Source organism: Enoplosus armatus, chromosome 10 (assembly GCF_043641665.1).
Source record: "Enoplosus armatus isolate fEnoArm2 chromosome 10, fEnoArm2.hap1, whole genome shotgun sequence".
NCBI classification, from domain to species: domain Eukaryota; kingdom Metazoa; phylum Chordata; class Actinopteri; order Centrarchiformes; family Enoplosidae; genus Enoplosus; species Enoplosus armatus.
The window spans coordinates 15,786,995-15,802,507 of NC_092189.1; the positions used below are offsets into that span (position 1 = coordinate 15,786,995).

Sequence of the window (15,513 nt, forward strand, 5' to 3'; positions counted from 1 at the left end):
TCCCTGCAGGTCACCTGTGGGCTGCTCTGATCGTCAGTACTACTTTTGTTCTTTATTTAAAATTGCATAATGACGTTTATTGTGAGAGGCCAGTTCAAATATACTCCTTGCAAGTGTCTGGCAAAGACAATATAACTTCTGGACGTGTATAAAACTTCATACATACAGTCAGTTTTCTGTTGTGTGCACATTACATGCCCTATGCAAACCATGAGGAGGCTGGATGAGCAGCTTGTGTGTGTGTGAGGGTTGCAGCTGTAAGTCTGTGAGTACACATGATGTCCAGGCAGGGGGAGGACATGCAAATCCTTAGCTGAGATATCCTAAAGGCTCCTTCCAGGCAAGTCAAAATCTACCTTGTATTCTGATATTGCTGCATTCAGTACTGTTGTTACCTACGTGCATCTTTTTTTCCCTTTTTTTTTTTTTAAGTGATCTGATCCAGACCAACGCCTGTCCTTCCATTTTTATATAGTCAAGGATGTAGTGTGACGTCGGTGCTCTAAAATAGATGAAATTGCTTTACGCCTATCCAGAGTCCACGTGTGCGTGAGAAAAGGCCTGACTTCTGATGATAGTAGACACTCGTAGTAACAGTGCCTTATCATAACAGTTGCACGATCAAATGCAACTGAGGTCAACTAACAGAGAAGCCCTTGAAAGCCACTGATACAGAGTTCAATGAGAAATGCCATCGTTCATTAATCGTTCACTAATCAGTCCAGTGGTTCCCAACCTGAGGTTTGGGACCCCCATGAGGGGCTGCAAGAAAAATCTAGATTCTTAAAGGAATAGTTCGACATTTTGGTGAATAGCTTATTCGCTTTCTTGCAGAGAGTTAAATGATGTATGCTAGATATAAATCTACAGCCAGGAGATGGTTAGCTTAGCTTAGCATAAAGACTGCAGACAGGGGGAAACAGCTTGCCTGGCTCTGTCCAAAGGTAAGAAATCAGCCTGCCAGCACCTCTAAAGTTCCCTAATTAACATGTTCTATCACATTCATCACATTTGATTATTGTGTACAAAAAACTAACTTTTTGTGGTTTTACGGCTCTCTTTCTTGACTTCCTGTCGTTTTTACATTTTGTCTTTTGTATAGATTAAACAAAATGATCACTGAGCTTTAGAGGTGCTGTTAGGTGTATTTTTGAACTTTAGACAGAGCCAGGCTAGCTGTTTCCCCGTTTCCAGTCTTTATGCTAAACTACGTTAACCAGCTGCTAGCTGTAGGTTTATGTTTAGCGTACAGACATGAGAGAGGTATCAATCTTCTCATCTAACTTAAAGTGTATTTTCCCAAATTTCCAAGTATTCCTTTTAAAAGGTAAAGTATTCTGCTAAATAATACTACAAATGTGCTTTTTTTCCCTTATGAAATACTGTGAATTTTGCCCTAGAAACTATTAAAAAATAAAATCTGAGGTTGAACTGGTTACACCTGGTAGACTGTGACGAGTAGAAAAAGCTTTTTAAGGGGTCTCAGGTCTTAAATGTTGGGAACCATTGAATTAGACCTTGTGAAGCAAAAACTAAGCATAGCCATTGTTGAATTGTACATAGTTTTAGCAGGTAAAGATGTACTGAAAAGGAGGAAAGATTGCAGCAAGGTTTAGTTATTATTCTTTAAGTGCGGCCAGTGTTAAATATGCCGCCTGTGAGCTTGAGCACCTCCTCCTGCAAGTCACACCAGAGCTGATCTTCCTCTAAGTCCTCTCTCTTCCTGCCGTCTTCTGCGCTATAAAAACGGCTCTCATATTTAACTCTTCTCCTCTTCCTCGCATCTTCGCTGTGACAGTTATTCCTACAGTACGCCCAAGGCCGAGGCCACTTCCACTGCAGCCGCCTGTCTGTGGCAGGCTCATTATAGCAGAGAATAAAGCCGAGGCAGAGGGAGAAAGACGCTCAATTCTTTCTTTTCACACATCTGTGTATTTCAGACGGAGCGCAGCCTTTAATGTGGCTTGAGAATTTGTTTTTGTTTTGGTCGCAGATCGCTCGAGGGGACAGCATCCACACTAAGAAAACTGAGAGAAAGAAGTGAAGCTTATTCTTGGTATTTAAATGATGTTAGCTGATAGCGAGAGTTTGTAATAGTGATTGTGTTGTATGCAAGACAGAGTTAGTGTTTGTGAAATATACTTGTGTAGAAATTCTCTTGTATCATCGAATCAGACTCTCTGAAATCTGCCCGAGATGATTTATTATGAGACTGAAAACGGTCACAATTTCTCCTAATTTCTCCTTTACCTAAATTTTAGGATGCAGCTTTGTGATTATTTTCATTGTACTGTAATTTTCATGGAGCAGTTTAAAGCTCAAGACTGATTTTAGACACTTTGACTTTTAAAAGATGGAAACAAGGCCAATTTCTTTCATTATTGATAAATCTGTGAATGATTTTCTTGATGAACTGATTTCTTGGCCGATATAATGTCAGAAAAATAGTGAAAAGTTCATTTATGGAAGTTGACATATTCGGTTTGTCCAAGTCCAAAAAAATTCAATTTACTATTAGAAAATCTGCAAATATTTACATTTGAAAAGCTGGAAATCTGGGGAATTATTGCTTAAGAAATTCCATAAAAATTTTTGACAATCAATTTTCTGTTGATTGACTAATTGATTAATGGACTAATAGTTTCAGCTCTAGATGAATCCTTTTGTCTATGTTTACTTTCTCTGCTCTCTGAAGAGAAAATGAGAGATAACCGACGTATCTCCGTTGGAAGAAGCTGTAAAGTGTGTGGCAGTATTGTTTCTGTGGAGTGGAAAACTGAAGCTGAACTTCGTGGGCTTTCTTTCCAGAAAGTATTTAAAGACAGTTTGGTGCATCTGATCGCTTTGAGTCGCTGTCACCGAGAAGCAAGAATGTATGTGATTGATATTCGATAGAAGAAGGGACGTTTGTGTTTTAAGGCGGATTTTAAAGGGACGGTTGAAGTTTGATTTTTAGCTGTAAAGGTTTGCAGACTGTAGAGGCAAGCTGAGCTCTTGTATGTATGACTCCTGTGTTAAAATGACGTGGTCAGATCTGAATGCTCTGATCAATCTATTACATTGCATTATGTATACAGATACAGTACTATACCATTGATGGAACTCTTTATTTATGTTCACTTTGTTTAGTATCAACACTGTGACTACATGTATTTCATTCAATTTACTTCACTTCTTTTTACATGATCAATGTGTCTGGTAAATAAACAATATTGTCTTATTATTATCTGTCTTTTAAAAGAGATTTTCTTTAGAGTTACTGTTACAAGAAATCCAGAGGAGACGGCTCAGCTCTCAGTTAATCCACTATCATTAAATATTCAACAGAGGACTTGTTGTTTTCTATACATGTTTGTGCCCCTGGATAATAACAAACTGTAGTATGAATTCAATTTTCTCCAGAGGTCATCTCTTCAAAACAATGGCATTATATATGGGTAACAGCTGTAGGCTGTAATGCTGCGAGGGAAGAGGTCTTACAAAAGAGTTAGAAGAGAAACACATCTGTTCTTTGCTTCTTTGCTTGAAAGCTCTGGAAACCGCTAGTAAAGTGGATCTTGAGTTAAGATTATTTAGTCAGAAATATCTACTATTAATTATCCAGGAATCATATAGATCTATAATAGTACTTAATTAAATAAGTTGACTTGCTCAAGAATTCTCTCTGAATTATGTTTTATTCAAACTCTATTTACAGCACAATTAACAACGTCCTCATGATAACATGTGACAGAAATCAGTGTAACGTGACTCATAACACGGAAGTAAAAGCAAAGTATTCAAGTTACATGAAAAACATCTGAAAATATTTTACATTCATATTTGTATCAGACGGCACAACATGAAAACACGGAAGACTGAGTGATGATGAAGAGGAAGACAACCTTTAAATGTACCTTCATTAACAGACACGTTACATGATATCCTCAGTAGGAAACAACAACAAACATAATTCTTACAATGCAACATCAAAGACAGATAATCCAGCTGTGGCAGATGAAGAGAAACTGCTGCTCGCAAAACTGGTCCAAACACTCAGAGACCATCACGTCCATTCAGTATTTCAACTTTACATTGTGTTCCTACCACCAGCCCGCTCTCTTTTAATCAAGAGACGTTTTTAACGGCATTAGACCTCCGTCCACAGAGTCCCTGAGAACCAGGAATAAAAGAAGTTTGAGTATTTCTCCATCACTTCTCAAGAGCCTTCGTCCACCGTCAGCTCCTGCAGCTGCTCCTGCAGAGCCTCCAGCTGCTCCTCCTGCTGTTCTGACTCCTGCTCATGTTTCTCCTGGTTCGTCTGCTCCTCCGATGCTTCCTCCTGGAGTTCCTCGTCCTCAGTCTTTGCCTCCTCGCGCCCGTTCTCCAGGTTCTCCAAGCTCTCAAAACAGCCCGAATCCCTCGGCTCCTTGGCATCCTCAACGGATCTGTCCTCCTCTTCTGGCTCTGACTCTTCTTCAGCTACACAGGACAAAGAGGATCACATTTTAGTACAGAACGACTCAATATAATCCTTTTTTTTTTTAGGTCTGTTCATCATCGTCTTGTTCAGCTTCAGAGAGAAACAAATACAAAAACCAACCTTGTAAATATATTCAAATTACTCTCTCTATATATATTTGACCCAAGTCATTTCTTATATAAGGGACACTGAGGCTGGTTGACTGCAGGTGTTGGTTGTTACAATGTGTTTTACAGCCACACTAGGTGGCGCTGTAACATTATCTCCCAATCGAATGTGCACTCTCTTGAGTTTTGGGCCTCCCCACGTGGTCTCTTCATTAAAAGGTGAGGTTCATTTTTGTGTTTTTCATGTATCAAAGATTTATTTAACCTCTGTGGGATTTTTACAATATAAAGAGTGTATCAATTAGCACTTTTCTCCCTGTTGAATTGGAGTGAACTCTGATCTTAGTTGTGTTTTCCGAGGTCATGACATGTGGTAGCTGCTACAAAACAAGCTGAACAGGTTGGATTGTTTTGGCTTCCTCAGTGTTTTTGCAGCTCGACTTCACTGTAAAACAACTCCTCTAAAAGAAAAACAAAGTTGATTTTTAAAGTATGAAGTATTAATGTTTTATTATTTAATATTTCAAAATAAATAGTAAATGTTTAGAAAACATGCTGCAGTTTGTAATTATATTTTTAATTGGTTGAATTTAAATCGTCTCCAACTCTAAAAATAATTAGTAGGAGAGACGACACTTCATCAATATATCATCAAAACAAGAGAAGGATGCTAAACTGTAAAATGTAATTCTACAGTCAGGAATTATTGGTGGGGCATCATCTCTGAGCATATATAATATTAATAGATAATAGAAGTACATAGTAGATAAAGAATAAATATTTACTCATAATGATTTATTTCAAATCTTTCAAAACTAGACGGTCAAGCGGTCTCAGTCGGGGTGTGTCAGGTTTTTTAATCAAAGGTCTTTCTCTTGATTCCAGTATTAATCTAAATACAGTAGATACATTGAGATTTGAGGAAATAAACAAGAACGTATCATCATCGAACAAAGAATACTGTTTTGCTGCAGCTAACTGTGACGCTAACAAGTCCATGAATTGTATTAAACATATAGATGTTGTTAAAATTGAAATGATCTGTCTGGAGCTCAGACGAGCCGAGACATCGGGGGAAAGCAGGACGTCTTACAAGCAACTAAACGACAAACTGTGAGTGTAATGCTGTTCAAGTGAGCCATTAAATGTTCCTAATTATGCAGCTGAAGCAGAAAGAATATGATGGCAGCATAAAGTGTTCCCCAAAGACAGATTTTTTTTATACTCAACCTGACGTCTGAGTGGCACAAAGTGACTCTAAAATTAGACTCTTTTTTTTTTTTCTTCTCAGATTTTAAATTCTGGATTAGAGGTACTTTCTTATTCCCAGTCAGCAGAGCAGCAACATTATGAAAGACTATGGCAGCTTCACAGTGTGTAAACCTACAGTCTCTCAGCAGCTCAGAGGCGTTCAGGATCTTGGAGCGCTGCTCTGGGTCGGTGATGTTCAGCTCATTGAGGTGAGACTGCTTCAGTCCCGCAAAGTCCTCTAGGCTCTGGAAACCGTGCATGGACAGCAGAGAACTCAGCTCCTGAAACACACGAACACAAACAGGAACATTTAGATGGATGTCCACGACCATGACGTGGAGAATGACCTGAACGAGTCCTGCTGCGGTGCGACAAACTCAGAGTGTTTCTTACAGTGAGACCGATGGTGTCCAGCACCTCCTCCAGGGTCTTGGGTTTGGACTTGGCTTGGCAGGTCCTGCTGCTGCGGTGTCTCCTCCTGGACGGGGGGCTGTCATCAGGCAGCAGGTTGACGTAGATGAACTTAAAGGAGCCCACTTTGTTGTTGAGCTTCCCAGTCCAGGTCCCCACAGGGGGCTTCTCGATGATGTAGATGATGTCTCCTTTCTGTAAGAGAGAGATGACGCATGAATATCAGACTTAGTCACGATGACGTCACCAACTGACACAGATGAAAGGATGAACAACAGAAAGACCTTGAGAACAAGAATCATTTGATCTTTTATTCATCACTATAAACTCTTTATATGTCTGTACTCCTCTGAGTCGACGGCTTGACGAACCAACTTCTCTCCAATTACTCAAAAATAAGTATCACTTGCGTAGAGAGAAATGAAGTGAATGAAAAGTGAAATATGAACATTTGTAAGATGATGTAATGACGCAATCACTGAATCATGTTCTTTTGTCAAACAGGCAGTCAGTAATGGTTCATGTTGTTCAAAATCTGCCTTTAAGAATCATGATGAAAAAAACGCGTCTTGTTTTACGCGGTTAACAAGCTCCCTGGAGGACGACTGGACGAGACAGCAGAAGAGGCCGAGGGCCGAATCAGAGAGACACCCACCCCCCCGAGACTCACTTGAAGTTTGAGCGACTCCACGTCGTAGGGGCTGGGAGTGAAGTCAGTGTGGACCAGAGCACGACCGCAGAAAGGTCCGTTGTAAGAGACGCCGTTCTCCTCCAGTCTCATGCTGTCCCTCTGGCAGTATCCACTGTCCAAACTCTGCCTGTCGCCACCTGAGGAACACAGATAAGAAGCAGGGTCACACTCATCCTGAGCCTTCAGATACTTAAGGTTTTGGATGTGTGGTTCTCAACACACTGCAAATATCAGCATATGAAAGGATAGAAGAGTGTCAGTGGTGATGGGATTCTAAGCCTTAATTATGTCAAAAAATATGAATTTATTCCTGTTCCACTATTAATATTAAACATTTCTTTGTCTTACTTCTACTTGGGGGATACTCATGTTCTAGGTTTTGGTAGTACAGTTCCCATAATGCTTTGGGGGATGTAAACAGGATGTCAACCCCCACATTTTGTTTACATTTTGGCAAATTGGCACCATTAAAAGTATGCCGAATTACCTAATAGCAGTTCCTGTTTTCAGTGTCCCGATGGATGAACAGACAGCTATCACTAGATTACTTTGATACTGAAGAAAACTTAAAAACGAGATGATTCTCAGGCAAGATTGGGATGGAACTTTTTTTTCCCTGTGATTTCTAAGCAGGTTTATGAATGTTAATTTATTTATGGGCATCGGAGACGATGACTTCATCCTCTAGTTTACAGGGACACAGATGTGCACTCACTGCTGGAGAGCTGGCGGGTAATGGGGCTGGGCGCGGTGTCCTCTGACCCTGTGGAGCACACAGACGTCCTCTGGCCTGCACTCAGATCTGGAAGCCAGTCAGCAGAGACCGGAGACAGCTCCTCACCGCTCTCACCCTGGAGACACAGAGGACAACAGTGCAGGTCAGAGGTCAATTCACCTTCAGCTCACTTAATCAAATAATGTTCGATTGAAACTGAAGGTCACATAATGATGACCATTGAATTATTTTTTTAAAACAACAGTAATGTTTTATATTTAATAAGGAGCCCTGAAAGTGACAACATGACAGAAGGTTATACTGTATTTTATAACTAAACAAGACAGAAAGAATAGGAAAACAAATGAGTGAAAAATAAAATAAGCTAGACCGTTCCCTTTAGGAAAGTAATGTTTGCTTAAATTCTAGACCTTAAAAATCAGGAGTGGAGGAGTATTCAGGCTCTTTACTTCAGTAAAATGTAAACATACTCCATTACAAGTCAAAGTACAGCATTGAATGTAAAAGAACAGTATTTTCAGCAAATGTACTTGAAGTATCAAAAGTAAATATTTTGCCCTGTGACTGCTATACTACTACATTTTATCATATACTGGCGATGCATTCACGTGTATGTAGCACTTTACTGTAGTTGGTCGAGGTGGAGCCAATATGAACTTCTTTGTGTGTTGTTGGTCAGTTTAATCTATTCTATTTAGTCATATTCTCATCATTGCAAGTACAGCTGTCAGATAAACGCAGTGGAGTAAAAAGTACAATAATTCCCTCTGAACTGTAGAGTAGAAGAGTAAAGAGGCATGACATGGAAATACGTACAATACATGAGTAAATGTACTTGGTTACTTTCCACCACTGAAAATAAAACAACAGAGATATTTTGCCTTTGTTTTGAAAAACACAGTACATATATTTGTCCACTAGATGGAGACAATTTCCATCTTTTTGTAACAGTAGCAGCTCTATGTTTACAACTACAAGTGTACAAGATGTTAAGGTGTGTTTTTGTCTCAGTAATGCTTTATAGTACAATTATGTATAATACATACTCTTGTAAAGTTTTTAAATACTGTGATCTTCATATGTCACTGTAAGTGTAACTGTAAACAGTAGTTACCCCCTCCTCAGCCAGAGCCTTCTGCACCATCTTGGATGTTTTGCGGGTCATGGTGCGTGAGATGACGTTGCGCCATTTCTTGCCCAGTTTGCTGCCACTTTTCACTGCTTCCTCTGCTGTTACACACTCTGCCACCTGAGACGAGAGTAAAAAAACCTTTTCAAAACATTTGTCGACAGGTGTGAGGAGATGACGAGAGGATATGTGGTACAACCTTATTTAGATTTAGTAATGTGAAGGGAAATCTGAGTGAATTAAAAAAAATATTGTCACTGACATAATTTGACTCTCAGTGGTTTTAATGCATTAACAAATGATTCAAACCTACAGACTTTGTGGTAATGGGGTTTGCATATGTGTTATTGCAGTATGTGATACTGCTGATACCCACAAAGTCACATGCACACACGCACAACACACACACATACACACACACACTCTCACACCTGCACTCTATTGCGGCCAGGTGCTTTTGTGAGAATGTTACCAAGCATAACTCTGTCTGCAGCCAAACACCATGGGGCTGTGGGCACAGTAATGAAAGCTAATGATGTTTTCAGTGTTTTTATGAGGCACTTTGTTACAACAAATGTTCTGTGTGACACTTTGCATTGTTTGAGGACACAGGAGGTCGAGTCCTCTGCAACGCGCAAAGGAAAATGAAGCAGAAATGAGAAAATAGAGCATTAATTTAGAGGGATTGTTTGTGATGGTTGTATTAGACTTTTTAATTTTGATCCAGTACTCTGCACTCAAATACTCATGTCAAATATTGTCAAGGATTTTGTGCACTTGTAGACTGTGATCATAACTTTATTTCAAACTATTTGTTTAGAAATTTTATGAGTTTAGACCTTCTCGATTAAGCACTGCAGTGAAAAGAGATGACAAACACAGTGCCACCACAGAGACAGAGAGGGATGTAAACACATGAAAAATAAAAAATGCATAATATTGAATAAAAAATGCCCAAATTCACTGGGGGATGACCGTCAGACTCCGAGTTAAATACTTGCTGCTTCTGCATCCCTCTGTCTGACACAGCGGCTCTCTGCTTGACTGGCGCACACAAGAGGACATCCTGTCTGCATGCTGCTGTCATCTGGGCTCTGTGCAACGCTTCTCCTTCTTACTTCCTCTCTTCATCTACACCTCTACGCTTATTTGTCCTCCAACTTCCACTCACTGTATGCACAATGATTCTGGGAAGTTATTATAGTTTAGTGAAGTTTAAAAGTGTTAACATCTTCCCGCATGTGCAGAAGTGTGTTAAATCAGGAAGCATAAACTGTGCACTGTGGAGCCGTAACTGATAACCATTTCTGCACTTTGGCCTCTTCTGGATGCAGTGTCATTTGCTCACAGCATGACGGATGAGGAACAGTGTGATAAAACATCTCTAGGAACTGGCATTTAGGAACTTAAAACACAAAGAGATTGTAAGATATCTACTTCTTCTCAAAACAGTGATGTATTGTGTGTTTTTATGAGCATGTTTGGGAGTAAACGTCAGACTTACGTTCTCCTCCAAAGTAAACTCCTTTTCTGACGCAACAGGGGAGGTGGGTTTGTGCTTCATGAAATCCTTGAAGCTGCTGGACCTCTGCAGAGTGAGCTGTCAACAAACAAATAATTGCATTTTATTCTGAAATCATAACCAAGCGATAAGGAACAGCAAAGGGCAAGCAGTAACTCTGTCACCACAAAGCAAATGGTGTAAACATGTCAGTCCATTGTTTGTTGGTTTTTAATGATAACACTGATCTCATGGTTGTGCACATGCAACATGTTTTTATCTCTTGAAATGTGTGATTAAAGTAAATGTCCTCATGCTGCAGCTGCTTCTGACATAGTTTTTATAAATGTAGCTCAGCAGGAAACACAAAGGAGAGGATGTGTGGTGATTCATGAACGTCCCTGAAATAAATAGTTTGTATTCGTAAGACCGACTTTTAAACGGAAAATCAAAAAGTCTTATGTGTAAAACAACAACAGCCAAATTCATCATTTAAGTTTAACTCAGTGTCAGTGTGAAGATGCATGTTTCTAGTCTGAGTCTGAAAAAGGACAGATGGTAAAATTCTCTATTCTGAATTCAAAGTCTGGCATAGGGCCGCAGCTAATGATTATTTTCTCGATTAATCGACTAATCGTTTGGTCAATAAAATGTCAGAAAATAGTGAAAAATAGCGTTTTGTCCAAACACCAACAGCCCAAAACCTGAAGATATTAAATTTACAAATCCTCATAATCGAGGAGGGATTTTGGGCATTTTAGCTTGAAAAATTACTTGCTGATTAATTTTCTGTCAATCAACAAATCAACAGACTGATCCTTTTACCTCAAGTCTGGTATGCAGCATGTCACTTGCATATGACTTATTTTGAACCCCCCAAAAAAGCCAACGTTTTTACTCTTTTGCATAATTTTCATATCTAAGAGTTTCTTCTAGCTCTGGTGGAAATTCGTCGTCTAATTTTCCATATAACCACATGTCACTGTGCATCTTATCGCGGCTCATCTTCCTCGAGTCTTTGCTGAAACCACAGGAAATGGGCAAAGCTTGAGCAACTGCTGGCAGCCAATCATTGCAGACATCCAGTCAGCGCTGGCGGCTGATGGTCTCTGATGTCTGTGTCTACTCTGAAGAATTAAACCGCCAGTGCAGTCAAGGGAACAAATGACCTTCATTATGAGGCTATTACCAGTTTTGCTGGTAAATATGTGTTTTTCATGCTGCAGTTTTCCTCCCTAAAAAGCCACAAAGCTTTCAGATAAATCAATCTTGTATTAACGCTGATAATCGCAGAGCAGTGACTCGTGTCGTGGAACAATGATGTTCTCCAGCCTCGATTATCGCCAGTGACAATTAAGCGCTGGGAGACGATTGCAGAGAACAAAAGGCAATGAGATGTGTAATGACGAGGCGTGAGTTGGACCACAGGAGGGGAGCTGTGGATGGAAAATAAGGGCACTGGTGTCGAGCGTAGGAGGCTCACTCTCATGGTGGCAGCTGGAGACAAAAACACCAGAAGCCACAAAGCCTGCTGTGACTCAAACTACATCTGCAGCAATGATTCACCCTGGCAGAATAGAGGAACTTTACTTTTCTAAAAAAGTACAAAGAATATGTACGGGCCAGAGAGCAGTTAGACTACACACTTAAAAAAACTTTGTTTTAAACATAAAGATCATAAAGACTGTGTGGTTTTGTTCAGCTTCACCGCAGAGGTTTGCACCAACTTGAGCAGACATCCTGTGTCAAAGATGTGCACACAAAGACAGCTGTACGAAATGTTGCAGCGCAAACATCAAGTGTTTCAAGTGTGTGACAAAGACTTCTTCACTAGCATAGTCTATAATATTTACATTTATAAAAGCTCAGTTTGAGCACATTCACTTTAAAGCATCCTCTCCTTCCAAAACAAACTAATAACCAAAAACTCACCTTCTTCTTCTGCACCTGCTCCTTCTCCGAGGCATTGGAGGGCCTTCGCCTCAACATCTTCTTCTTCAGTGGTCCTGAGATCTCTCTTGACGGAGAGCTGTGAGAGCGATACACCTGTTTTAATCAGTGAGGGTTTCTGTCACTGTGCTGTCACGGCCAAAGATGTCAAAGAAGAAAACAGAGGGGAGGTAGAGCTGCACTCCGCTGCAGCTGAACGAAGTGCAGAGGCTGAGAGGAAGTCACGTGGCCGCACAGAAACTGAAAAGGCAAACCCTGTTTTTGGTGCTCGGGTTTACACACAGGCTAGTGAGTTTGTTATATCTCTCAGCCTTGCGTGCTACAAACTCTCTGTAGCTCTAAACTAAACTGGCACACGAAACAGTTCATGAAAATGTCACCACAACTCGGTTTGTTCTGTTATTACACACAGGCTCAGTATTTCTTCTGTGAATCTTGCTTAACACAGGGTTTTTTTTTAATGTTGTGATTAAATAATCGACCTCAGGTTGCTCATATTTAACATGTTCAGTCAGATTAAAGCTCATAAAAGGATCATCAATGAAGAGCAGTGGTTTTTAAAGAGCCAGAATACAACCTGCAGCCACTGCATTTCAACATTTCTACTCCTACAGACGTTGGTTTTCAACTTCAGCAGAATGTTGAAGTAGATTTGCCGGCAGGAAAGATCTCTATCGTGCAACACAGCAGCTCTTGAGTTGTCAGCCAACTCAGAGTGATTGTAAAGTCCAGACCAAACAATGTTTTTATGATACTTCAGCTTGTTGTTTAGCCGTTGTTCTCAAATGAGCACGTATTTGTCATCGCACCTAAAGTGTGGAAGTGAAAGAAACCAAAATATGACATATTTAGAAACTCAGTAACGGCTTTGCAGCTGCAGCAGAGGTCAGACGCACAGAATCACAAACCGGTGATCAGACAGTCCAGTCCATCCAACAGAGGATATTTATACCAAAAGTGGTTTATGAGACAAATGAGTTGCAAGGCAAGACACATGCTGATACTGTAAAAACACCCAAAAACAGACAATCAAGACAAAAACAACTTGAGTGAGTCACAGAAATGTGCGTGCTTCTCAATGTACACTCAGCCTGCTGGACGAGGCAAACACTGGTAGTAAGGGAAGTGTAAGTCAAGTTTAGCTTGTTATTTCGGTGGGGTAGCAAACCACATGATAAGAGGATGCCCTATTTTAGTTTCCTGTCACTCAAAAAAAGGCTGGCAATAAACCGATCTGTCTTCAGATCTTAAAGGGACCAAAACAATAAGAAACAGATTCCACTAGAGGCTACCTGAAGATCCGTCACTCAAGTAAAAGAAGCAATACTACACTACAAACTATATACTCCATTACAAGTACAAGTAATGCATTGAATACGTTACTTAAGTAAGTATTATCAGAAAAATATACTTATAGTGTCAAAGGTAAAAGTACTCTTTATAACCACAACCTCAGAATTTTTAAATATTATCATAATGCTAGATCATACATTGTTACATTACTAGAACAATTTATCATATTTTAGAAACCGATCATATGTTTTAAATATTAAATCGTTATCAGCAAAGTAACTGGTAACTATAGCTGCCACGTAAATGTAGTGGAGTACAAAGTACAATATTTCCTTCTAAAATGTAGTGGATTAAAAGTGTAAAGTACCACAAAATGTACCTGAAATCGCACTTAAGTGCAGTACTTAGAGGTACCCTGTGGAGTTTTTGACCTCTAGTAGTGCTATGGAGCAATGTTTTGACGAGCGGGTCCCTGTTTTGTTTTTCCACCACTGCTAGGAGGTCACTGTTCACTGGAGAAGACTGCAAGTAAAGATGTTGAAATTTCGGCAATGCTGCATATTTGGACAAAAAAAAACCTGCCTCTTAAGGCCTACGGACTTAATTAACTCTGTTATACCCGGCAAACGTTTCATTTTATGTTTTTGTGTCTGTTTGTTTTGTGTCCTTGGGTGCAAAATGCAAGTTATTATCATTATTATTATTATTATTATTAACAGTAACTAAAGGGGGAAAAGGCACAACAGAAGTGACTTTAGTTCACAGAGAACAATGATCTCATACTTGCTGTTCCTCTTTTTCAGAGCCTCTTTACCACAAACCCCAACGCAGAGCGGATATGGATGAATATGCCTTTACTGAAAGCTGTCCAACTTTCTGAGAGAACATCACAGTGATGCCCTCGTTTGAGAAGAGCATGCGGATGGAGGGTGTTGATGCAGCACCTTCACACCTTCAAGACGTGGCTGACAGAATAGTTGCCAGGCAACCCTCTGTGGGTGTGAGCTCTTCACATGTGGAAGAAGTAAACTGCAGGATAAATATGATTTTATGTTTAATGTAGTCTTTGTAGAAAAATAGCACACAGACTTGAAACAGGGGGTGTTACACTACATTCTGTGACCCATCAGATGTATTTTGTCTCCTGATTATCACACTTTTTTCTGTTAGTTCTGTAACTCTAAAGCTTGGGTCGACAAATAGTTTCAACCATGGGCCAGTTTTTTTCAGCACTGTTTATTGGGGGCCAGCATTTTACAGAAGACAGAAGTCTTTATATTTTTAATATGCTTTGTTTGTTTTAATTCAGTTAAGTTTATCCACTCATAGACAGTGGCCTGCCTCATTTATGATTGAATGGAAGTACTGTTGTTGACACCAATCTGTTATTGTCAAATAGCCCATATTATATTATTTACCTGTGTTAACTTTCTCATAAGTCTATTAGACTTCACTTAGACCATGTGCTGCTCAAATAGCCTGATGTGGGGCAGCATTAGATGTTACAAGGTCGCATTTATTGGGATTTACATGAGACATTGTTTGTGGATTCATGAAGAGGAATCATGTGCAATTTTTGATGTCAACTAAGAAAGGCTTCACCCTTCGTCAGGGGGCCAAATATATTTGTTGATTGTTGACAGATTTATCCAACGGCCAGCCATTTGCCTCCTACTGCTCCTCTAGAGGAAGTAAGTGTCGTGGCTCTACAGAGCTATACACTAATATTTGTGCTATCAAACCTTTCTTATCTAATATAAGGTCACAATGTTTCGCCCAATTTGTGACCCTGTATTTCATACTGTGGGAGCAGTAGCTTCCTGGAGTTTCCGCTGGTTACCTGGCAACTGACCATGGCAACCAGAACAAGTCTTTCGCTAACGTTCGCTCTTAGCTAGCTTAAAGAATATTAATGTTAGCATCAACTTACCGCTCTTCGTGCAGCCGCAAGGAAGTTGTTGCTGTCCGTTTTTTATTTACCA

General features: G+C 39.9%; 1 protein-coding gene across 1 annotated transcript; it reads right to left on the reverse strand.

The window, feature by feature from the left end:
• Positions 1 to 3,668: 3,668 nt before the first annotated feature.
• sash3 (SAM and SH3 domain containing 3) lies at positions 3,669 to 12,362 on the reverse strand. Its single transcript, XM_070913364.1, has 8 exons — positions 12,221 to 12,362; positions 10,292 to 10,387; positions 8,773 to 8,907; positions 7,638 to 7,773; positions 6,902 to 7,059; positions 6,214 to 6,426; positions 5,957 to 6,101; positions 3,669 to 4,461 (listed from the first exon to the last, which is right to left on the reverse strand). Exons 1-8 carry the CDS (start codon positions 12,275 to 12,277, stop codon positions 4,199 to 4,201), a joined length of 1,203 nt encoding a protein of 400 aa, XP_070769465.1. The 5' UTR covers positions 12,278 to 12,362; the 3' UTR covers positions 3,669 to 4,198.
• Between the last annotated feature and the right edge of the window lie 3,151 nt (positions 12,363 to 15,513).